This window comes from Motacilla alba, chromosome 6 (genome assembly GCF_015832195.1).
Source record: "Motacilla alba alba isolate MOTALB_02 chromosome 6, Motacilla_alba_V1.0_pri, whole genome shotgun sequence".
Taxonomy (NCBI): Eukaryota; Metazoa; Chordata; class Aves; order Passeriformes; family Motacillidae; genus Motacilla; species Motacilla alba.
The window spans coordinates 23,319,744-23,345,529 of NC_052021.1; the positions used below are offsets into that span (position 1 = coordinate 23,319,744).

General features: G+C 49.8%; 1 protein-coding gene across 2 annotated transcripts in view; it reads left to right on the top strand.

The window, feature by feature from the left end:
* The window catches only part of SUFU (SUFU negative regulator of hedgehog signaling), an 88,515-nt gene extending 71,024 nt beyond the window's left edge, over positions 1-17,491 (top strand). For both annotated transcript variants that reach the window (XM_038140358.1, XM_038140360.1), the window contains exons 11-12: positions 7,905-7,973; positions 11,146-17,491. In XM_038140358.1, coding sequence (XP_037996286.1) covers positions 7,905-7,973; positions 11,146-11,235 — 159 coding nt within the window. In that variant the 3' untranslated portion in view covers positions 11,236-17,491. The remainder of the gene's footprint in view (positions 1-7,904; positions 7,974-11,145) is intronic.
* Positions 17,492-25,786: the final 8,295 nt, after the last annotated feature.

Genomic DNA, 25,786 nt, shown 5'->3' on the forward strand with positions numbered 1-25,786 from the left:
GTGCAGAGGGTATTTTTTCCAGGTAATTTACTTGGGTTTGGGACTAATCCTGTTAGGCAGGTGGATGCTATGGATCATTGGCACTTGGCACCCCCTGATTCTCAGCACAATGTGAGTGTCTCTGTCTGAACTGAAGAGCTCACAGCAGTGGTGGGGTGTTATCCTCTGGCAGCAGGCACTGCTGGGGGGCCCTCTTTGCTTGCCTCCCATGCCAGTAGGCTCCTAATGTCCATCTGACAGCATGTGGATGTTAGGGCTGTGGAAATGGGGTTCTCCAGGCTCCTTGCCCTTTGTTGTCCCCAGCTTTGGCATCTGATCTGCTCTTCATCCTGTTTTTCTGTGTCTCCGTGTTCCCCTCATCCTGGCTCGTCTCTGCTTTCCTCTCCTCCCCTTCATTCAAGATGGAAAATTCCTTCTCCTCCTCCTCCACATGGTCTGATTTCCAGCAGAAACACTGAGAGTGCTGGAGAGTTTCCCTGCCATTAGTCCTGATGTGCCTGGTGACATAGCAATTCGTCACCTCTCAGAGGAATGATTAGAGGAAAAATCACTCCTTAGCTACCTCTGCCCTATTTTGGGGCAGAGCTGCCTTGGGCTGGGATGTGCTCAGTGAAGGAGGACTCTTCATTTCTCACAAAGTCTATGGGCAAACAGTACTTTCAGAGACTTCTGACTTAGCAAAGCATTTTCATGATTAGGAGAAAGACTTTCCCTTGTCCTCTAGAGTACTCATTTGCTAATCTTCATCACCCTCTTCATAAGGGGTGGTTCTCATGCCAACAAAATTATCATATGAATTTGCTAGTACTGTCAAAATACACTTTTTCCAAAATACCTCTCTCGATTCCTTTTTCCCTAAAAATCCTGAGAAAAAAAATTAAAAACAAGGCATCCAGCATGGAAAAATAAGTCGAGGCTTAGGACAGCAAGGTCAAACCTTTCATAGAAAATGTTAAATGTGCCTGTAGGCAGGATAGGTACATGGAAGCCGTGGGAAGCATCCAGCATGCAGGAGCTATCAACATGTGCTATCTATGCTGGCAGTCACAGCAGAGAGGGGATTACTGTGAGCAGGGTCATGGGGGACGATCCATTCTTTTGGTTTGGCAACCTAAGTGAAAAATCTGGGAAAGAAGATCAGACTGAGCCCAATCTTTAAATATTTTCAGTTTTTCTTGCTGAAACAAAAGCCTTAAAGAGACCAAAAGCTGAAATAAAATCCTTTTATGTTGAATGAAACCAGAAATAAGAAATAAGAAAGTTTTCTTCAATAAACACAGAAAAAAAAATCTGGTTTTGCAGAATAGGGCTGGAGGTATTAGAAGTTTGCCTTCTCAAATCAATATTTAAGGGATATAATGCTTGCATAGGATATGAGAAACTCATATTTTATTTATTTTCTTTAATTTGAACCCCTATTTCTACTTCTTTGCTTTATGGGCACCACAGCTATAGGGTATTTTGGTTCTTCCTCAGCTCTTCCAATTGGAGTTGTTCCACATCATATAAAACACTGAATTAGTCACAGAGACAGAGTGCACAAGAGAATGACTTTGTTCCGGTAGAGTCAGGACATTCCCCTGGAAATGAGCACATCTGGTTCTTCTCTCTGCTCGACCACATGTTAAATCATTTATGCATATTGGCATAATGGCAGCAACAGAGGTTCAAAGCAACATTTGAAAGCACTACTCTGATGCTGAAGATGCTCACTTGTAAGTGGTAGCTATGGGTCATGTTGTCTCTTGAAGACATAGGCTTGATTGTTGGTGTCCCCACACTTGAATAGATATGTTACTCCTAGCGTGGCGAGTTTAAGAACACCCACAAGCTGGTTTGAGTTGTGTACAACTACAGCCTGCTCTTCTCCAAAGCAGTTTTATGTGTCTACTCATGAAATTATTTTTCAGAATGTTTTGAGTGTCTTCCCTCAAATTCTTGAGCAGGTCTTAGAAATCTAAGCTAGCAGTTTTCCAGTAAGTTTATTGTGTGCCCCAAACACTCCCCAAAATCTTATTGCATTATCCCATTGTGTTCTTCTCCCTCACAGCTGAATGAGACATTTCATCTGGGGTAGAAAGGCACCGTTAGAACATGATGATCCTCCCAATGTCAACTCTCCTGCAGCATGTTCTCTAGTACTTTGTCCAGGCTAGTTTTGGATGAGTCAGGTTCTTTCATCCTTCTTAATCTGACTGACTGTCTATCCTGCCACCTAATACCCCTCCCTTGCCATTCAAAGGAGACTTTGATTTTGGCTACTTTGTGTAGGTTGTCTTCCACCCACTTAGTGCATTCCTTGAAATGTCTGTTCTTCCTTTGCTTTTTCTCTCTGAAAGAATTGGATTTGCCTGTTGTCTTGGCTTCCTTGCCAGCCCTTTCCCCAGCTGAGCCAAATTTTATGTATTGAAGCCTTGTCTGCACGATAGATCTCATCAGTCTGGGCTCTAAGGAGCTCAGGTCCTCGGGATCAATCTTGTGACTGAGAATGTCATGAAAAGATCCCACAAGGTCAAAATCTTTCAGTGTCATCCTATATTTCCTCTCCTGGGATTGTAACATCATGGTGTGAAGCAATAGGGTCCCTGAGGCATCTGTGAGTGGATATTTCTCTTTTACAAGGGGGGTTGTGAATCTCCTGCAAGAGCAGCAGTGGAATTTCCCATCAGAGGTGTTTGTTGCAATGCTGGTACCTTTGAGGCTGTAGTGAGAGCTGTGGTAGATTCAGGCAGCAAGGTGGCCTTTTCAGACAGTGTCAGGGCTGGCCTGACATAGAACAAGGTGACAAGACCTCTGCCCTGCAGCATGAGTAAAGCAGTGCAAAGAAGCCACGTCAAGGAGAGAGCAGAGAGGTGGGCTGGGGGGTGCCTGTGGCACAACACAGTCCCCCCATCAGAGGATTTTATTGGTGAAAATTTCACTGGGAAAGGCTTAACATTTTACTATGCTGACAACAAGAATTAAGCTGAAACATTTTCAGAGCAAAGGTCTCATAAAAGTTGCTGGATATTTGCAGATGTAACAGATGATTTGGCTTAGGATACAACTGTTCCACCTGTTCGAGACATAGCACCCAATGGATGAACAGTTTCTTACAAGGGTTGGTGTGGTTTACATAGGGGTTTATTGCAATGTGTCCTCACCTTCTCTGGCTGGACATACAGGCCAGCACTGTACTAAGTCCAGAACTAATAAAACATGGTTTCCTTTCTTTGACAAACCTGCTAGAAAAGCAACTTGCAGTGTTTAATGCAAACAGAGCACTAGGGCAAAATATGTGATTGTTTGGTTTTTTTCCTAGGCAGGCAAGAAAATTGAGTATTATCAGTAAAAGCTTCTGCTTCAGTGTAGCTGGGCCATTTGCTGGGTCTTGCCCTGGGCAAAGCATGTTTCCTTAAGTTGGGCAGAGGTGCAGCTTGATTCCTAGCTCAGCCTCTGAGAGTCTTCCTTGATCAAAGTCTTGCCAGCTGTGCCAGGCATTCAGCATTGGTGTGACCTCTGTCCCCAGGAGCCTTTCCTGAGCTGAGAATGTCAATCCCTCATGGCAGTGTTGAACCCCGTAGTGAGAGATGGGGTGTTAACTGTGGGGTGGTACCTTTAAGCTGACTATAAAGTCTTTAATATTTTACTAAGCACCAGGTGCTTTCAAAGTCAGCCAAACTCATCTGGAGCCCCGTAATCTTGTGTACACTTTTAGATTTCATCCGTTTTCATATGACCTGTAACAAGTCATGATACAGATTTCTCAGCCAGATGTGGGTATGAAAGCTTCAACACAAACTCCTTCAGGTGACCCGTAGGTGAGCCCTGTGAATAAATTTCAGCAAGCTCAGGTGAGACTTGCCACGAGAGGGAGACAGCATGTGTTCCCTGAGCACATCCACCTGAATGAGACAGCCTAGCCTGGTGTTCTGAACATGTCTGGACTTTTGCAGCTGTTAGTGAAGTGGTGAGAACCCAAACTTTGTACTTCAGTTGTGCGGTAGGTACCTGTGATAGAAAACAGGGACTTATCTTCTGGCTGTTGTCATCTTCCGAACATCTGTAGCATGACTCAGTGCCACAAAACACAGAGCAAATGGAATCCAGATCTACTGGCAATGTTTTAGCACATGTCCAGGCCTCTCTAGGTCAGGTCTGGGAGATCCTGGTGCGAGCAGGACTGTGCAGCACCCAAGGAGTTGTTTCAGGTACCCGCAGCTGGCTGGCAGGGCCATTCACTGTTCATACTGCAAACAGCCATTGCACAGGCTGAGCTGCACCCTGTGACCAGCTCTGGCAGGCTGGCTGTTTGCACAGGGCTGTGAAAACACAGTGCTGCGAGACTGGGCTGCTGCAGCACCCAGGACACCTGCTTGGGACTGCTCCTTTGCTTCCTCAGCACCAGCTGAGAGATTTCATGGGAGAAGAGGCTTGCTCAGTGCACATGGGATGGCTTCGTTTGCCCTCCAGATTGTGTTGGCTTTTCCCATGGCTGCAGCACAACACTGGGGCTCTGTTTTCCTTTGGGAAGGGAATAAGCTGCTTCATCATTGTGATCTCTGTGTAGTGTCCTGTTGATAAGATCAGTCAACAGCATCAGAGGAAAACTCAGATTCAGTTCTGAAGTATAAAGTGAGTGAGGCCTATTTGTTTAATTTGAGCTTCTAAGGTTTAAATCCCAGAGGAAATTAAATTAGGTGCCTAGAGCAATGGCAGTCTGTCATGTTTATTTGCTGGGAATGTCACCTTTAATATCATGCACATACAGCGTGTGTGTGTGTGTTAATGTAATGGGGTATCATACTGTGCAGGAGCAGGCATGCTACAAGAACTGGAAATGTGAAATATTGTGAGTGAGGGGTGCTGTGACAGGATTGGATTTATTTTCAGCCTTGTCCATAAGACTCACTCACCAGCACAACGGTGGTTTAGCTAATTGCAGGTGGGGGTGGCAGCCTGATCTATGTATGAGCACAGGCATTAGTGCTCTTGGGCCGTTTTGATTGGGCTACTTCTAACAGGAGAAATCTTGTCTAGACGCGAATCCAGGATGACAATACTTCTTGCTTCCGAGCCCTCTAAAGCAGCTGGTGTCCTGCTGGCACATGCCTTCCCCCTGCATGCTCGGGAGAACCTCAAGAGTGCCAGTTTCCTGTGTTGTAGGACGTGGCTGCTGGTACATTTGGTTACACCTGCACTTTGGAGTGTCCTTTCTTCTGCAGGAAGGAAGGCAGATCTCCCCAGCAGTGTGAGGTAGTACCATTTGGGGTGGGTTTTTTTCTGACTTGGACTGTTAAGGACAGGCTCTGAGACACACACTGTGTGTGTGAATGTCACTGCAGCAGTTTGTCACTGCAACCTGTGACACCTGCTGACCACCAAAGTTAGCTGTCCACGCAGGGCTTGCAGAAGGCACTGCAATCTTTTCTCACGTGCTGCACAGAGCAGGCTGCCATTGCTTTGAGCCCCCAAGTGCAGCTGAGCTGAGCTGTGGTCTCCTGTCTCGCTCCACTTGTCAGACCTTTCAGGGAGCCAGTTCAGCTCAGTGCCTCAGTGGAATTTGTGCTTCTATTTCAGCTGGATTACCAAAATTCATGAGAGAGGGCAATGAGCTGTAGACAGGCTCAGCCATCTTAAGGAATCATACCCCATTTTCGGTGCTAGGCACAGTACTCCATGTAGGTTTGTCCTTAGCCAAGACCTGACCTGTCCCCTCCTTCATTCTCTCCACTCTTTTCTGTTTACCCCTGCATACCCTGTCTTGTCTTCCTACAGCCTCAGAGCAGCTGGCTGCCTTGCACACGTGGCTCCCATTTCTCTCCTGCCTGTGGCACCTTGGGAGTGCCCAGGGGTCTTCCTGCTGTGCTTGACTTCTAGTCTCCCTGCCAAAGCTGCAGCTCCTCATTCCTGTTCTCTCACCCATCCCAACCTCTGGCATTTTTGCTCATCCGTGGATGGCTGAATATTCATTTCCTCCTGGCCTGATTGCTGTGAATACCAATTCCTCCTCCTTTTTCCGGCTGTTCTGTAGATTTTGATGTCTGCCAAATAGTTTTCATTCCCTCACCCCACTGCAGACTGCACCTCCGCAGAAAGTGATCCTCTCGGTGCAGAGCCCCAGCTCCCCACCCAGCCCTTCCTCCTGAGCTGAGTGATCAGGTTGCCCTCCTGCCTCCAACAGGGACAGACTTCTCCCTTCTCCTGCAAGCAGTCAGCAAATGAGCGTCTCCAGTTCAAGAGGCAGAAGAGTTGCAGGCCCTGCAAGGAGACTGCAGCAGTTTGCGGTGGCACTGCGTGTTTCGGTGCAATGTTCCTCAGCTTGCCAGTCTGCAGATTGGTGCCAGGTTGCAGAGTTCTGTCCAAAGCAGCAAGCTGCTGGCTCCAAGCTGAAGCAGAGCTTTTCAGGCTCGAGGTATGATCAGAAAGGCCTGGTAAAGGTGCCTGTATTCATGCTGAGCAGCTTGGTCATAAACCCTGGCCTGGAGCCTGCTGCAGGTTGAAGCTAAGTGAAGAGGGGAATGTAGTGGAGAGGGGATGTTGTGGTTCCATCATCCCCCAGGAAATCTGTGTGTAGTAGCAGCAGTGTGGCAATGTTGAGGGGAGACGTCCTTGCCCATGGCATCCTGGCAGTCACTCACTCTCCACTGGTGTTACTGGCCCTAAGTAGCCAGTGGGCACAGGAGGTGGGCTTCCTGCAGTGGGACAGCCTGGCTGCCTCTCTTCCAGATGTGAGTTGGAGAACAGTGCAACTGGCTACTTAGCTCCACCACTGTTTGGTGCTAGAACAGTCCCTTCTCTGGAGGACAGGGCTCATGGCTGGGAAGAACAGGGAGAGGAAGGGTGAGAAAGGGGGCATGGGAATGGTGGGCTCTTCTGGATGGAAAATAATGCCAGAGAGGAGGAAAGGGTGGACCAGAGGAAGGAAAGGAGGAGCAGAGCGAAAGAAACAAACCTGTAGGCTAAAATGGAAATAATAATCCACTGGATGCTGCTGCAACCTAACTCCCAGGAATGCTGCTCCAAGGCCCCCTCACTGCGTAGGGATGTTTGCCTGGTCCTGCACGGCCGTCTCTGCTCCTGTGCCAAACCAGCTGTCCTGCCTGGAGCTCTGGCCTTTGCAGCTCTTGTGAAGAGGGCAGGATGTGTTTGCTTTTGCCTATCACATATTTTTTTAAAGAGGGTGGGAGTTCCTCTGCTTGAATTCCCAGGGCTGATTTCCCCCATGATGTCTCTGGTTTCCGTGACTTGGGGTACTCCATGGAGCTGGGGTCGTGGTCCTCATCCAGGACTTTTGGCTTGACAGCAGCTCTTTTCTTGGACTGCTTCATGCTTGCCAGCCTGGCTCTGAGATGAGCTAAAAGCTTTCCCAGCACAGGCATGCAGGATGGGCATGTGCCATCACAATATGGGGGTGCCTTGCATGGGCACCTCTGGGAGCACTTCCCATACGGTTCATGTGAACAATGTGCTGCGGTGGGGTCAGGCCCTTCCCCATGCCCAGAGCACCAGCTCTCTATGGATCTCTGCCTCTTCCTGTGCTGCTATTTGCTGATTAAACTGTGAGCTTGACTTCAATGGATCAGATGAAAGTGGCTGTCTCCCACTGTCTCTCCAACAGTTGTTATCTTGACCCTTTTTCCTCCTTCCCCACTCTTTCTGTCTAAAGCCGAGCCTCTAATTTTAGACTGAGGGAGATAATTGAGGGTCAAAAAAGATTGCTGTGTAATTTCAACATTTTTTTAGTGGTTGGGGTGGAAGACAAAGTTAGGAGCTCCTTGCCCTCAAACCTTTGTATTGCGGTAAAGAAGGACATAGAGGAAGCAGTGAGTTGGGACAGTCTGCTCCGTGCAGAAATCATGCTGTTCCTTGCAATTAGCTAAAACTAAGAGTGTAAAGCATAAAATACTGTATTTCCTTTGCAGATCCTATTGACCGAAGAGTTCGTAGAGAGAATGCTGGAAGATTTAGAAGATCTGAATTCTCCAGAGGAAGTAAGACTGCATCATTCCTGTATCTTCCATGTACAGTCCCAGAGAGCTCAGCCCATCGGCAGCTTGTCTTTGATCCTCCCCTCAGCCTGCAGGCTGCACCCCTGCCCCATCCATAGAGTTGAGGCCATGCTAAGCCTTCACATCTGCTGTGAACTACTGAGGCACTGAGAGAAGGGATTGCAAGAAATACAAGACAGGGATAGGTATTAAGAGAGACTCTGTGTTTTGATTTCCATCAGCATCTTTTCCAGCGTAGTATCTGAGCACCCCAAATGAAAGCTGTGCAGCCCCTGGGCCAGGTGGCAGGCTTTCCTCCTTGCCATGCATAGATGTAGTCCTTACCAGCAGCCCCTAGCACATCACCTTCCCTGCTTTCAGAAAGGCTGAAAGTGGTGGTAGCACATATACTTTTGAACAGTCTGTTGTATGGGCCTCCTTTAGTGGGTTTGCAGTGGTAAGCAGGCAGGGCTGTTTCACATCTGCTACTTGGCCTTCACCTGCTGGCCCTGCACCATGTGTGAAGGACCATCACCGGTCTGGAAGCATTACAGCAACAGCCAGGGGGGCTTTATAAAGCTGGTACTAAACTTCCCACTGCCATGTGATCTCTTCCTGGGGAACATTTAACACCCCGTCTCCCATGCATGCCATATAAATATTCTGCTTGACTTCAAAGATCAGTGGCAGAAATGACATGTAATATTTTTAATCCCATTTTTTACAGCTCCCTGCAGACTCTAAAGAAACTTTCCTTGGCTTGTAGAACAGCCCTCCCATCCCTTGCTCTGCTCCCCTCCCCCCAGGAAAATCTCAGGGCTCTAATTATTTAATCCAGAGTTGACTTAATGCCAGTGTTCCTCACTGTGTGAGTGAGGGGAGCATACTGCTGGCTGTGCAGTGACTCTCAGGCCAGCTTTTATCCAGTTAAACCTAATCCAAAGCTCATTTTTGCTAGTGACATGGAAGCCCAGGAGCACTTTGGTTTGAAGGCCCTTTAGTGAAGGCTTTGGATGGCTCATGTTCCTTCACTGTCCATTGAGGCAGAGAGCATGGCAGCTCCTGGCACAGCGACAGGGTGTTTGGTTCCCACTCACTGTGACTTTGCTGAACTAAAAAGTGAAAAACAAACAAATGCAAAGGATGACTTCTCCAAGAGGATTGCTTTGGAACCACTGCTGTTTATAAAAAGGAAAATACTTGAGATGAAATGTGATCTTTCAGCATCCAGATTCCTCCAAGGATTTGTAACTTGCAGGATCCGGGTCGGGCCAACTGAAAGCATTCCTCAGCAGCCCTGCCTGTTGCTGATGGTGTTCATGTGATAGAATGAAGCACTGTGAGGACTCTTTCCTTTGCTGCATAAAGAACCACCTGTGTTAAGTGAAATTAAGTGAAATAATCTGTCTGAGTATCTTTACATGTTTTTCACATGTCCTAGACTGTGACTCAGAATTCCCTGGGCTGTGCAGGGCCAGTAGATTACATGGGGCAAGCTATACACAGGGCTTGAGTTTATAAAAAAACTTAAATAGGACTTGAGCTGTTTGTTTCCTAAAGGATAACAAACAGGAGTTTGTGGTAGCCTCTATCCTGAAGAATCCTCCTGCTGTGCCCCCAGATCGTGGATCAGACCACGGACCACCAGCACATTAAGGTCAATGGATACTAACTGCAGGTTACCCTCATGGGCAGCTGCACATGGAGCAAGGTCAGGAGCAAATTCATGTTAGAGACACCCTTGCTGTGGAGCAGGTAGCTGCAGGGGATCTCCTTTAGCAGGAACCTCACACTGAGCCTGTGTTGGTGTCCATCAGAAACAGGGTGCTTACGGGAAGAAAGACAAGTAATTGGATAAAGACTGATGATTTCCAGTCGCTGTCCCCTTGTACCAGCTCTCTGATTCAAGCAGCCCTGGGAAGCCTACGGTGCTGCCGGCCTGGCTCTGAGGACTCTCCTGGGAGAGGACCACTGTATCCACAACCATTCTGAATTGGCCACCTCCAGGCCAGATTGGCACTGGTGGTGTTGGGTCCCCACGAGATTCCTCCCTGGGAGTCCCATCAGGGTGTCAGGGAATATAACAGGGCAAGGCAGTGCAACACTGGGTGCAGTACAGTTTTGTAAACAAAATGAGCCTGCAAATAGGCTTCCAGAGCTATCCCCCACCATGCGTTTTGGGTCCTCAGGTTGCCACTGGAATTGCATAAAATGCCAGTGGCAGATGCAGAACTGGTTGCCATTCAGCTGTGGATGGGGCAGATTTGTGGCCTAAGAGATTCCACCCCACATCTTCACCCCCACCCCACAGCTGTGTTTGAGAGACCTGTGTGAATGCTTGGGCACTGGTCATGTGCTTGTGAGAAGGGTTGGTGGTAAGGCTCCTTGCAGCTCTGTCCCTGAATTGGTTGTGTTTGGGTTGATGTTGGGGTGACTTCCTAGCCCAAGCAGGGACATCAGGATGGGACCGGTGGATTTGTCTTGTTTGGGAAACATTGGCCACAGACAGTGCTGTGTAAACCAGACTGGGGCAAAAAATCTCCCTTCTGTGTGCTTCAACCAGTGTTTGCAAAACAGCCTGAGCAGCTGAGTGCCTGTGTGAGCACAAGGCATTGTAGGGCTCTGTGAGGCCTTTGTGCCAGAGGTGGGAAGGACTGCAGCAGGAATGCTGTGCAGGCACATTGGCTCTCCCCAGCCAGGGCAGCACAGTTTACCTGTCACCAGAGAGCTCTGATGGCTCACCTACATTCCACTCTGACCGAGCAGGGGTTTGAAAGCTGCCCTAAGACTCCCTTTAAAGCAAATGTGGGCTCTGGAGGCTGGGCTGGGTGAAGGAAGAGGCTCATGGTTAGATAGGAGGGAAGACACTTCTGCAAATTTTCTGAGAGGTCGGGAAGGGGAAATAGTGATGGGGGCAGAAACCCTCCAAAATTCATCTGACGAAATAAACAGCGCTTGGGCTGAAAGCTCAGAACTTTACTTTGGCAGCTGAGACAGGCCACATTATCTAATGTCCACTGCTGTCCAAAACATACTGATGGGGAAATGTTTTCTTAGTGGCCTCTTGTTTTAAAAAATAATAATAACATAGGGCTGCCTGCCTTTGCAACAATTTTGTTTTTTCTGTGCAGATTGCAGTGATATGCATTAACTGGTTCTCTTTACTGTCTTACAGTTTAAACTTCCAAAGGAGTACAGCTGGCCTGAAAAGAAACTGAAAGTTTCCATCTTGCCAGATGCTGTGTTCGACAACCCACTGCATTAGAGCTGAATTACACTATTCTAACAACTGGGAGAGCCAAGTTACTGTCCATTACCCAGTGACTCACAGGATAATTAATGCAGTAAAAACTCTGCCTGCAAATAAAAAGAGTTTGCTGCACAACCACTGCAAACAGAAGAGGAGCTACTCAGCACCAGCCCAGACCGAACTGAGCCCTTTCCTTTATCCTTCCCAAGGCTGAACTCTCTGGGAGCAGCCTGCGTATGTGTGAGTGCGAGTGAGAAATATTTAACTATGAAAATTAGTAGTAAGAATCCTTTCTCTCTCCTAGCTGCAGAACTCCCCTCTGCCTTAGCCCAGGGTGTAGACGCTCTGCACGCCTGTATTTACACATACATTTCTGCCAGGTGCGAGCCTATAATCCATGGATTAAATGTTCTTTACGTGACTCTGGAGTCCTTTTGTTAGCCAAACTTTTACTGACTGCAGAACTGTTCTTCCATGTGCTATTTTTTTTTCTTTTTAGAAACGGAATGGTATTTCCCCTGTTTAAAGGAGGCCAAAAGCTCACATGCTTGAAGCTGAACAGATTTAAAGATGAACTTTCTAGTTCAGTCAAGAAAAACAAATCCAGATCCTCCCTGCCCTCAAATTAGGCATGTTTTAAGTGTTGGTCTTGGTGCTATTAGCTATGGTATCACTGCAAACAGAGGCAACTTTATTCTCGTGCATCCTGTCCTTGTGCCTGAACCCCAGGGAAGGTCGCAACCTCTGGTTTTGCACAAGCAGGAGGAAGAAAGCTACCGGGGCGGGGGAGATCTCCTGTTTACAGTGTGTTTATCTTTAAAGAGATACTGTCAAGTATTTTTTCCTTGCTATTGTACAGAATTTGAGAAGCTAGAAAGGATGATTTGTTCACAGGGACAACTTCAGCAGCTCTGCAGGATCAGGGGGCTGCTTGAAAGCATATGAAGTGGAGATCTCTGCTGCCCTGGCACAGCAGAAAGGAGTCTCAGCCTCAATGAAGCCATCTATTCTCCCTGTTCCAGCAGGGTTGTGCCCTAGTGCAGCTCCATTTTCCCCTCTAGCCTTGCTGTGGTGGCTCTTGTTGCTGACCTTCCTCCTTTCAGATGTGTTTGAACTGTAAAGCATCAAAACCAGTTTGAAAAGACACTCTCTAGATCCCTGTGGCTTCCTCCTTAGAGTGTGCAGAGGAGCCTGTCTCTGCAGTGCCAGGTTGTGTCTCTGCATAGCTGCTGGCCCTGTGGATACCTGCAGCAAACCACCGCAGGCTTTACCCCCTGCTGCTGCTGCTGCAGGGTGTTTCTGATGCATATTCTCCAGCCTTCCTCTGCCCATTGTCTTTTGGTGACAACTCTTCACCCCTTGTCAGGGGAGGTGCAGCTTTCCTTCCACCCCTTTCTGCCTACAAGATAACTGGCGGTTTATGCGCAGTTGCTGTGTGATCCTAATACAAGTATAACAAAAGCTTTTAACACTTAACTTCCCATATCAAACAGCAAAGTCCAGGAGGCCTCACAGTACCCTGGGGTTGGTTTTCTGTTTGTTTTCTGATTTAATTTCTTCCCAGCACAGTCAGCTTTGATGTTTTCTGCATATATTTGAGGCTGGTTAATGTTGGTCAAGTAGCAGAGCTAGGAGCCACAAAGCTTTCCTTGGACTTGCTACAGAATTCCTCTGTGGCCTCAGGCAAGTCACTCAATGTGTCTCTGTGCAGAGAGGGTGACTGTTGACTAGAGGGCTGTAGGACCTACCGAAGCATGCCAGGGTTTGCAGGGGAGGGCGTGCTTTGTGTACAAAGCAGTATTTGTATTATTATAATTGTTTTTATATTATAATTTAAGGCAGGCCAAATGCAGGGTCCAACACTGCTCTGCAGAACCTTCCTTTCTGCAAAGCTATGAAAGCAATTTACATGTAAATGAGTTTGTCATTTTGTCTGAACTCAGAGGATCATCTTAAAATCCTGCTGTGAAAGAACAAACTTTCAGATATCCGCATGTGCCAGCCAGAGTGATTTCTGTGCTGTGGCAGGCTGCATTCATCCATGGGATCTCTTGGCCAGTTTTCACTGTCCTGGTTAGCACTAGGCATCCCTTCTGCACTGTAGATGTATGTGCAAGGGACAGCGTGGATGAGAAAGTGCCATGAAAACCTACCGGTCCAGCTTCAAAAACCATGTGCCCCAGTGTCCCACCGCAAGATAATGGACAAACAGGTAATTGTGGCAGTGGTAAAAAGGCAAGGGCAGCAACTACAATTTTTTCCCAAAGCCATCCAACAGTAGCCCGTGGATGCTCTTGTAGGAGCTTGCTGGGGGTGCTGCAGCAGAGCTGGCCTGTTGCCACGATGCTGGCTGCTCTTCCTTGTTTCCAGATGCTAGCTCTCATTAAAAGGAGCTTAAAATCCACATCTTGGTGGAGAAGGGACATTTGGAAGGTCAATTGTTGCTATTCCTGCAGAGATCAGCACAGGGCAGAGAGAAGTCCATCAGACCCTCTCTGGGCTCTGACACGCATCTGGAAAGCTTGGGACCTCGTGCCCTGTGAACTCTTTGAGCCTTCACGGCAGGGATCTGGTGCTGTATGCAGGGAAAGCACCTCCTCCAAGCTGGCTTGTGGTCCAGTTCTGCCTTTCTCATGCAAGTGTTTTCCTCACTGTATTTACTCTCATCAGATGCTCTGGGCTGGGTTTCCATTGACTTCAGAGGGAGCACGCTGAATGCATGTGGTAATCCACCCAGTATCCTTGTGTGTGTGTATGTGTGTATTTTTGTTCCATGTCATGTATTTATATATAGTTCCGTGTATTTGAGTTATGAACAGGTGGCATGCCAGAAATCTCTATTTCTGAGACACTTTCTCACAGATCTTTGCTGGTAGCCAGATAACAATTGAGGGGGGAAGGCTTGAAGGGAAGGAAGTAAAATCTTCCTATTTAAGTAAGGGGGGAAATATTAGACAAATAATTGCTAAAATAGAATTCTGTGTCTTATTGTTAGAGCAGCTATGAGAACCTGGTGAAAGTCAGCCCTTAAGCTCCCTGGTCATGTCGCTGCATCTCAGCAACTTATCTAAGAGTAATAAAGTTGCAGTTACTCAGTATCCTGAAGAGCTGGCCAGCCACAGGACATCCCCTCACAATTCACATCAAGTTTGCAACCATGCCAAAGGCTTACTTACTGGCAAGTAAATGAGATGTGAAATTTGGATATTTTCATCTTGGGGCAAGAGGACATGTCTGTGTGTGAATGAAATGGAAAAGAAACTTTTGTATTTTAGTGAGCAAGTAGTTGAAAGAGGGAAGTCATCAGTATTAATAAATACCGTGGTGTTTTTCTAGCCCAATCCTGATGAGATGGTAGGACCACTGGTGCTGATTTTTTCATGATTGTGTAGAAGGCCTGAAGCAGGTTTGTATGGAACCAAAACCTGTGGGGCTTGTGTTGGCTAAAGACAGTGACCTGGATGGAAATGAAAGCAGTTTAGAAGCAGTGAGTACAGGGTTTCTCTCTCTTGAAGAAATCTGGCGATGCAGGTCAATTCAGATATTTGGAAAGATGAAGAACCTTGAAAATCCAGCATGTGACAGCAACTCTGAAACAGGAGAAGTCTTAAAAGCCAGGACTACTCTCTCTCTCTCAATTTCTGATTAAAAACAGGACAAGGAATGTATAATTTCAGTATTAAAGTATGTAGGGTGTGATCTGAGCAGAGCAGTCAGTCTTGTAGCTGCTGTAACCATATTTTCAGTGGCTTAGATAGATGGTGCCTGCTGTGTCTAATTCTTTGAGGATGGTGTGTATTGGTTTTACTCTACATGGAATTGCCAACAGTGATTTGAAATTATATTCTGAAGCTCTTCACTTTAAATATTCAGTTGATCTTGGATGGCTTTTGAAATTACACCATCAGGTCATCAAATGGTCTTGGGAGAAGTGAGGGTTATGGTGTTTTTCATCTGGAACCAGTAGAAATATTTTTTAAAAAGACCCAAAACACTTGAAAGCAATGCTTGGCTCTTCCCTCCTCCTAGGTTGGCATCCAGAGTCCATGTCCTGCTTTGCCAGCTTGTACCTGGCCAGGGCAGGGCATCGTCACATCAGGTGGGGAGAAAAGCTTCAGGCCAGAGGAAGCTCTTAGACCGTGTGTCCAGTTTTCCCCTAGCCCAGAGCATGGCCTTGTGCCTTCTGGCTCCACTGTATCGAGTCTTGGGCTTCAGCCCCTACTCCATCTTGGCCAGGTGAGGAAGGGTTCCAGCACCAGGAGAGCCCTTCCACCTCCCAGGGACTGGGTGACTGCCCTCCTGTGAGAGAACACATTGTGCCTTAATTTTTCCTGTGAGTGAAGCTGCAAGGGCAGACGAATTGTCGGGCAACCGAGATTCCTTTCTGCGCATCTGTCCCTATTAATAAATGCCAGCCTGCACAGCAGCAAGACTGTATCCAAAGCCATCTCAAAATCCACATTTGCCTATGGGGTTCACCTCTTGAGATTTTAAAGCTGGGTTTATGTCTCTTGACCTAACAAGCTCTGTTTCAACCCACTGTTTTTATAACATTTTTTCTGTTGTGCAGTGTCTGCTTGTTCTCTCCTCTTTCAAAAAAACCCGGCCCTTGTGTTTGACATGAGTCCAAAATTTCAAATGGAGAATAGGCCTGAGGTTGCAAATGTGTTTTAAACGTGGTCCCGTATCGACTTGTCTCTCAGGCAGTGAACCTGTCGTGTATCGTGCTTCACCACCTCTTCATTTCTACCATGATTCTGTTTCCCCTGAAGTCGCTGACAGACCATAAAATCATCATAAGTGGCACATCAGTTCACAAATGTCATTTCTAGTCTGCTGTGAAGGGGCTGCCCCGTCCCTTTCCCTTGCTGGAAGACCACAGCATCGTTCACCATTTGGCTTGTGGAGCCCTGATAGCAGGAGAGGATCATCAGCCCAGGAAGGGCTGCACATGGCAGATGTGGCTGGCCAGGGCCTGGTTGTTTTTCAACTGTCCTGCTGCTGTGCCTACCCTCTTTAAAAAGAGGAAGAGAGAGAGAAACAAACCCAACCTCGAAAAGCCAGAAGAAAATTTCCTGCCCATTGTCGTGTTTTGCAAACACTGTTCTTTTCTCTTGCCCTCTCCCTCCGCTCCCAACGAGGCTGGAGATGAAAATGGCTCCTTTGTTCCTTTCCCTGGGGCCCAACTGCAGCGAAAGTGCGGCTCCGGAAACTCTGCACCGCACAGGCGGCGAGGGTGGGAGGGACCGAGCTGTCACCGTGTGCGGTAGGTCCTGCACAAACACGGCTTGTTGACAATGCCTCGAGCAGGACGGGAGAGAAGGGCTCTGTGGTGCTGGTGACGAGGCTCCTGTGCCAGTCTTCCTCCAGAAGCAAGCAGGATGCAAAACACACAGGGGCTGAGGAAGGGGAGGTGGGTGTGAGTGGCCATGTTGTCCTGGTCGGGACTGATCACAGGCTGGGGAGCTCTGGGCTTTTGGCTTTCCCCAGAGTGGGAATCTGCAGCCCCATGGAAGCAGGCAGCATCCTGCTAGGGGCTTGTAGTGGTGTCCTGGCTCCAGCACTGGGATGCTCCCTGCACCCATCCGGCCCTGTAGTCCTGGTACTGGGAGTATGGCCACAGTCATGCTCCAAACCCAAGTTTACTCTTTCAAAACCCTTCGCTTGTCCAGCCCAGGCTGGATACACTAACTTGTCCCTTTTTTTAAAGGGATGGAGATTTTGCCTCTTGCTGGGGACACTGCTTGTTTTGTGTGCTGAATGGGAGCAAAGGCAAGGTTCCCAGGGCAGGGGACACATGGGTGACTGGGACCACAGCAAACCCTGATCTCCGGGGTTGCCCTTGCAGCCCTGGGGTGAGCTTTTCTGTACTTCAGCCGTGTACATGTGGGGGTGTGTGCGGGTGGGTGTGTGGGTGGGTGTGTGTGTGGTCTGCAGATGCAGGGGTCATGTGGATGGAAGAGCCCCAGGACACTCCCAGCGGGGCTGGAAGGGGCCTGTGTTTCTGTGGCCGGTGTACCAGTACCTTGTAGATGGCCTTTCTTCCCTCTCCCCTCCTCCTTTTTTTTATAAAAGACAAAAAACAAACAGAAAGCTAAACTAGCAGAGGTTTTTAAATATTTTATATTAGTTTCTAATGTAAATTCTTACATTGTTATTGCAGTGCTGGGTGTGTTTCGCCTGCACGTGACTTTTTGTAATATTTTTGTGAATCACTAAACATTTTTTTTCCTCCCGTGTATTCTAAGTGCATTAAAGGTATTTGCAGAATTGTCAGTGTCCTTCTCTGTGGGCAGCACGGTGGGACTGACTGTCTCCTGCTCAGCTCTGCGACTCCTTTGGCAGCTCCTTCTCCTCACTGACACCTTCTTCCCTGCTCCCAGGGAAGCAGGGTCTCTTGCCCAGACCTCTGGACTACAAGTGTGGGAGGGAAAGGGATCTTTTCTTCCCCTAAAAACTCAGCGAAATGACTGGTCCCAGGACCTGCCAGATTCAGCATCTTCCATGAGCATCTGCTGGCAAAACCCCTTGAGTTGAGGCAGCCTGAGTGCCCTGACAGCCAGGGTTTTCCGTGCTCTTTGGACAAGCTGGAATAGGGAGTGCTTGCACGTGGGTCCAAGGATGCAGCCAGTTGGCTGAGAGATGGCAACCTCGTCCACCAGCACAGGAAGGAGGGAACTGGGGTGAGTGTCAGGTCAGGTCCGTGTTCCTGTCCTCTGCCAAGTGCCTCCTGGCTTCAGTGGGATTTGTGGGGGTGTGGATGTGTGTGCAGAGCCTGAATATGTTGGAGAAGAGACATAGCAAACACTTATGAAAAAATATTACTGAGCTAATGTTGCAATGATTTCCCAGTAACACAGAACGATTTTACAGTAATCTTTTTACACTCCTCAGTAATAAATGCCTTTAAGGCCAGAGAGAAAGGGTGGAATATCTGGGCGGGGGGAAGGGAGATTGCCGTGCTCAGAGGAAGGATGACAGGGAAAGGAAAGGATGCATGGAGAGCCAAAATCCAGCTTTAGGCAGGTTTTGCACTTGCTCTTTGCAGGTGTTATCTCAGCCCACCCTGCATCAAAAGGGGAGCAATCAGCAGAAAGGGTTTCTGCAAGGATTTCTTTTCCTTTGAAGTTTGGAGTGAAAGGCATCCTTTTCCTAAGACCTCTCCCACAGCTGTATCCAGACACAAACTGCCCCAGCCCCAATGCAAAGCAGTGAGATCTCCAAGCTCTGCCCGTGCAGAACAGCCCCCGCTGGACACGACAAAGAGAACATCACCTCAGCTTGGTAAGGTTTCACCATCTCGCTAGAGGAAATCTTGATGGTCACTGGGGTTCCCCAGTGAGGTTATTTACCCAGACAGGGGCCTGGGGGGAGAGAGGCCACCCACAAATGGTTCTTTGGCCCAAGACCCCATCATGCCTCTTGCCTTCCCAGGTTTCGAAGCGTATACAAGCACAGGGCCGCCCCTTAAGGACATCCCAGCAAGGGACCCCACGCAGCGCTGGGAACCCTCAGCGTCAGCCACTTGGTAAATTTAATTAATGAATTAAACTATCCACTTGTGCCTTTCCTGTGGTGGCCAGGCAGTACCCCCTTTGCAGCACTGCATCCCAGCTGATTCCTCTGTTCGGCCCCAAATCCGGAGGGGACCGTGGAGCTGTGGCACAGTGGGGTGTCCCTCTCCTGCTGGCACCCTGCCCCCCAAGGCCCACCACCGGCACGGCTGTGCCCAGCCCAGGCAGCCTCACTGCTCTGCCTGCACCCCAGCCAAAAGCACCTTCGGGCAGTGAATTTAATTAAGGTTTCTGAAAAGCAGTGTCTGGGAGCCCCTCCTGGATCTGCGGCTCTGAACTTCATTAGGAGCGGTTTGTTGCTAATAATGCCGGCAGCTTCTCTAATTAATAATGGAAGGGCTGTGAGCAGATGCCAAGCCAGGAGAGGGAAGGATTTGTTTGTTTATTTCGCTCCTCTCTTGGTGGTTTTTTTCGGGAGTGCAGAGAGAGGGCTGGGGCTCATTTCCCATCTGAGAAGTGAATGGCAGTGCCTGGGAACCTCACTGGGGAAGAGAGTGCACCTGTGAAGCTGAAGAGGGAGATGGATTGGGGTGGGAGATGAGCCCCCATGGGTGGAACAAAGGAGCATCCCCCCAGCAAGGGGCTCCTACTCCTGTGGTGCTCCCTGCCCCCCAGGACAGAGCCAACATGACTGGACTTGGGCACCCATGAACAGTTCTGACCCCCCAACCCCCTCACAAAGCATCACCCCCACAGCATGTCCCTTCCCATGGCACATCCCATCCCATGGCATGTCCTCTAGGCCTGGCAGGATGGTGCAGACATGGGAAGGAAGTGTTCTGCATGCTTCAGCCCCCTGCACCGCAAGGATGTGTCATACAACACCCAGAAATGTGGGCTCACAGAAGATCAGCACACCAAGGAGATCAACACAAAAACTCTTTGGGGTTTTCTTTTTCCCCTCTTTTTCCCTCATTTCTCTCCAGCTGGCTCTCTCTCCCAGCTATGTTTGTGGCACAGCTTGTGCAGAGGAAAAGCTCCCAACACGACCCAGTGCATAGGACCCAACATGTTAACGCCCCGTATTCCTGGGGGCCCGATGGCCGAGCCATGGCTGGAGAGGGTCCCAGAGCAGCCAGGCTTGGCCAGATCCTGCTGCGCCCCTCTGGCACAGGACAAGCACCCCCAGCCCCACAGCCAAGCTTTGGGGACACCAGGGAACCAGCAGGCATCCTTGACCTTTTGCTTGTCACAGCCTTAGGTCTGGCATAGGAAACCAGGATCTGGCAGAAGTGGGAGGAGACTGTAGGGAAGCCCCTTGCATGCCCCAGCTCCCTGTCTAGGCACCCACAGCCTCCCTAATAGCTCCAGCTTCTCCAAACAGCTTTCAGAGCAACTGTTCCTGCTGTCAGGCAGGGTTTGCACTGGGGGAAAAAATGGCATTACCTTGTCCTGTCACCTCATCACTCACAAGAACTGAAGCAGTGTTTGGACAGACCATAGCAGCTCAGCCACAGTGGCCTCAGTGCAGGCTTTGTCCCCTCTGTCCCCTCCATGCCCCGCTGCTCACCTGCCACAGGGAAGCACTGCCTACAGCTTCATTTCAGGCAGCAGCCATTGCCACAGTGGCTTTCCAAGAAAGTGTACCTCAGGTTTGGTTTTGTTTGTCCTAGGGGAGGAGTATTTTTAATGCCCTTTCCCAGCACTCTCATTTCCTCAGACTTTCTACGCTCTGGCCATAAATCATAACCCGCTGGAGGGCAGCGAGCAGGGCTGTCCCGCGCTGGAGATGCTCCTGCTGCACAAGATGGGGTGCCCACTTTGGAAGGGCTGGACAGCAGGAAGCAAAGGAAAAAGCATGGTTAGGTATTAAAAAATCTCCAGGAGTGTCCAAGGCCAAGATGACCTGGGAGACCCAGCTTGCTGCCCGGGCTGGGATCATCCCTGTCTGCTTAATGCACAAATCCCTTCTCTGGCTGTTAAAAATGCTGGAGCAAGCGTGGGGCCACGGCATCTCATGTGTCCCACTTGCTTTTTGAACAGGAAAATTATCAGAAGCTTGCAGTAAAAGGGGAAACATAAAGGCAAAGGGGCTCAGGAGTGTAGGGGCAGCTGGGCCGTGTGACAGGGAGCATCCCTGGGGGCACAGGGTGGTGTGGCAGCCTGCCCAGCCCCAGCACAGCCAGCTGAACAATACTGCGAGGCGTTGGGAACACGCTCGGCAGTGGGAATCCCAGTCCTTGCCTTAAAAGGAGATTTCAGGGAATGATTTTATTGGAAAATTGTTTTCTGATTATTCAGCTTGTTGAAAGTTTAATTTCATTATTTGCAACATGGTGGGAGGGGGGCTTCGGCTGCACAGGAACAGCGATGGCCAAGGATGTTTCCGTGAGTTTCTAGTCCAAAAAAGCCCATTAAATCATTGTGTTTTACCTCCTGTGTTTGCAGACCAGAGAATTTCCCCCAGTTCCCCTTGCACTGAGCCCAACAACTTGTGGTTTGGATTCAAGCGGGCCCAGGACGATGTCCTGTCTCGGCTCGGTGACTTCAAGAGAGGAAGAATCTCCCACTGACTTCCCTTGGCTGTTTGTCCTGGTGGCCAAAAAAAAATGCACCCCTGAGAGCAACACCCCACTGCCAACTTATTTCTGATGCAGCTGCATCCTGCTTGCCTGGAGCCTCTTTTGGATGAAGGGGGATGCCCACAGCCCTGGATGCTGAGGCAGGTGTGCCCTCCGAGCTGCACGGATTGATGCAGAACAACGGCAGGACACCCCCAGCCTGCCCGTAGAGAGCAGCTCAAGAGTTAATAAACTTCAAACAGATGTGACCAACGTGTCAAGACATGAGAAGTACGTGGTATGGATGTTTATAAGTACATCGACAGAAGGCATTCATAAAAGGTTATAAACTGTGGTAATAAGCAACCCATCAACTTGTTTGGACTCTAACACTTGATTAACCATTTATTAAAAGGCGCAGTAATCATTTATAAGCCATAAAAGTGGGACCGAACATAAAGTATGACTCCTTTTATGTTAATAGATGCCTCAAGAATTTCCTCTCCCTTTCTGACATGTTTTGGGTGGTTAAAGGCTAACCCTGGCTGCCAGGTGCCACAGCCCCTCCTCAGTGGTGTGCATTAGCTGGATTCACTCCTGGAGCCTCCCACTCTCCTGACACCCCTGGAGGGGAGCCAAGTGTCCCCACCACAGGTTTGTCAGGGCCCTGGGGTTTTGTTCCTGGAGAGGTCTGAGTTTGCTCTGGCCAGGCTCTGGGTGACCTCCACCAGCAGTCTCTCCCTTCAGAGACTGGCAGCAGGGAGGGATGGACAGAGAGGTGTTTGCTGCCAGCAGTGCAGGGGGCAGCACAAGGTGGTGGGCAGCAAGGGAAGCCTGGCAGCTCTGCAGGGAGAGGAGGGCCATCCGATGCAGGAAGAGCTCAGGCACTCCTCCCAGGCTTTCCTGGCAGAGCCCAGCACGGGCCCTGCTGCCCACAGTCCCCATTGGACCCCAAAGGAGGATCTGTGGGGGGACAGCGAGCACCAAGCGCTGAGCTGAGCAGAGTGGATCGTGGACAGGGAGACTTCAGAGGGGTTAAAACCACCTGCCTAGAGACTCTGGAGCCCTGGGGTGCCCAGGGGAAGGAGAGAGCACAGAGAGAGCTGGGAACCCCCTCCCTGCATTCCCCATGCAGGAGTCTGTTCAAGCCCCAGGCTGCCAACACACCGGGATGACACAGAAATGCCTCCAACACAAAAGCAGCTTCATCCTTCTGTCAACAGGACCCTCCTTTTTTGTTTGCCATCACACTCCTACCCCCAGACAGGTCTTGTTTTCCTTCCTGGTGTCTTAACAAAACCTAAACCAATAATTGCTCCCATTACACAACCAGGAGTGACAGTTTATTAGCCATGCTTCCTGACCTAATTTATACCAGTGCCCTCCTGCTTTTCCCTTCACTGTGGGCAAACAGACCTTTAGGCTTTCTGAGAGGAAGTTTAAACCCCAGCAGCAGTGAGTGCATGGGCCGCAGCTCTGGAGCAATCCCATGCCCTCACCTGCCTCAGTTTCCCCCAGCTGCATCAAACTGGAGCTCTGTGGCACCATTTGGCTTTGGGGCTTTAGGTTTGGGTTGCACAGGGCATGGCAGCCTTGGACGCTCTGCCCTTCACAGGAAAACCTAAGAGCTGCCTGGCAGGGGGCTTTTTAGCAGATGTGTGGCACTGGGTCGTTTGGCTGGAGCCAACTTGAATTGCAGGGAACATGCAGAAAATGAACAGGAAGGCTGAGAAACTGACGTGAAGATTGCAAAGATTACACTTTGTTCTGGGCAAGGACCACAGGGGCCTTCTGGTGGGAGAGTGGCTGAATGGAACTGCAGATGGGAATGGGGGTGGTGGGATTGTATCTTGTTCCCATCCTGTCTCCCATGATCAGATTTGAGGCTGGCATCTTCATGTCCCAAGCTTGTTGCTGGGCTGGGAGCACTGAGGAGCTCCATCTTTCCCTCAGGGAAATGCCTCACTCCGGTGTGGGGTGCTGTGCCAGAGATGGATGCACCAGGGAAAGGGCTGGCGCAGAGGGCCACTGGTAGCCACGGGCTCAAGGCAAAGGGCTGCTCCTGTCTGCCCTGGCCTTGGGGGCAGCGAGGGGGTGTGTGTGTCCCTGCACCCAGGGCATGGTGACTCAGCAAAGCAAGAGCCCCGGGGCAGGAGGGTTTACTTGGCCACTTGGGAGGCTGTAAATCCTGACCTCACCACTACAACACAGATCAGGTGGGAAATGCCTCAAAAAGTTACTTTTCTACTTGTGGCACAGCCTGGCCTTTGGGGAGTGCCACCCTGGATAGACTGTGGGAGCAGCCAAAGGGATTCACTGCCAGAATTGCCTTCCCTTTTCCCAACCTCTGATGGGAGACTCACCATACTGGGGTCTGTCATCGATTGCTATCTTCCTTTCCAGACCCCTTTTAAGATTAATTAACCCCATCCAGTTTTTCCGAGTGCAGTGGTGAGACTACCCCAGAGCTCTGCTGAGGAAAAAGAAATGCTGGGCAAATTCCAGGGATGGTGGCTGCCCTGCACGCTCTCACCAGCTATGCCCAGTTAAAGGCAACACGGCTCTGGCAGTACCTCTACAACTGGCAGCAGAAGGTAAAATAAGACCAAGCTGCATTTTTTCCCCTTGTCCACCCAGCAGACTATTACAGCTTTTCTGCCAGGTCCTGTCCCCTGGGTCTCAGGGGAAGGAGCCGCCCCAGGAGGGGGAAGAGCGGAGGAGCCTGTCTGGCCGCCAGTCTCCATCATGCTTAGAGAAAAAGAATAAGAAAATTGTGCTGGATTTTTTTTTTGTTTGGTTGTTTTGGGGTTTTTTTTAATATATATGGAGGTTTTGTGGCTTTGACGCAGTTTCCTGAAAATCCTGCCTCATCCTGCCAGGGACTGAGCAAATGCACATCCCAGCCCTCGGCGTTGGGGAGAGAAGGAGGAGAAGCCAGGGAGGGAGAGAAGAAAGCCTTTGCCAAACTGGCCTGACCAGAATGTGACACAAGAGCAGGAAATGAGTCACGCCGGCAGGGCAGCTGCTCACAGGCATTTGCATAGAAAGAAACCCCACCAAGCAGGGAACTACACCGGCCCTCATCCGGCTCCCCCTGCTCCAGCCCCGCAGCTGCCGGCCCCGCTGCCGCACTCACCAGCACCCACCAGCACCCCGAGCTCAGCCAAGGCGGTGAGCCCTGGAGCACCCTCCCTGCTGCACAGCTGGCTGGCTGTGCACCCCTGGATTTGGCCAGTCAACCTCAGATTGGGCTGTTACACCCCAGATTTGCTTGAACAAAAGCAGAGCTCCCCTCCGACACCCTGACATGCAGTCCCCCTTGGCCAGCCCTCAATACCCACTTTGGCCCATGCTTTAGGCTCGGGGAGGAAGGGAGAAAGCCCAGCATTTCTGCCCCAAGAGGAGCCCCAGTTGCACACCCATTGCACAAGGGTAAGGCTCTCCCACGGGGCCAACAAGGGCATCACCATCCCTGCACCCAGCACACGTTCCAGACCTGCTCCCAGCTTCCAGTGTCACATATGGGTGTCGCTGGATCCCAGTGCCTGGGGGGCTGGGAACCTGCTTTGTGTGCTGTGGGCACCAGGCTGCACACCCTGCTTCTGGTCCCTTTGTATTAATGTCAGAGACAGGATGTTTCCCTGCAGACATTGCATACACACATGTGCATCTTCTCCCAGAAGGTATCGGGCTGGGAGGATGCCACAGCAGGCAGGTGACGGTGTGTGAGGGACAGGTGTGACTCCATGGGATGGCTGGGCACAAGTGGTGCATGTTGGTGGCGTGTCCTGGGCTGGGTCAGCAGGTGACCATGGGGACCTCTGTGTTGTGCCTCTTCCATGGGGCTGTTTCCCTCCTCCTCCCCCCCAAACAGGAACAGGGGACGGCCATAAGCAGACAGATTTAGTGTGGGAAACCAGACTGTTGCTGCCCTGCAAGTTCCTTACATCCTTAAACCCAGCTTAAAACTTAAACTTCAGTGAAAACCTTCAGCGTGTTAATCACACGGGGAAGGGTGGAGGGAGTTTTCATCATCACACTGAGCCACCTCACCAGCCTGACATGGAAGGCAACAGAAGGGGAGTGTTTTTTTTTCTCTGATGGGTTAATTGAATTATAAATGACCCAAGAAACACAGTACTTTTTATCACTTCCAGAGGGCTTGAGGCTTCTGGGGAAGGTGCAGGGCTGGGTGCCAGAGCCTTCAGGAGTGTTCCCAAGGGAGGGTGGTGGCAGACAGGGATGGTGTCACATTAACAGCCAACTGCTCTGTAAAGCTCTGCAAACACCCTCCCTCTACCATCAGCTCAGCAGGGTCCCAAGTCTTAAACACCAGAATGAGTTTTGTACCTCGGCTCTGCAGAGCAGCCAAGTTCATCCCTGCTCCCAGGGACATCATCCGTACCAGGCAATGCCACCTCAATGCCAGACACCAGTGACAAGTGCCTGACCATCGTGGCTCTGCGGGGGGTGCCTGCAGTCCAGTCAGTG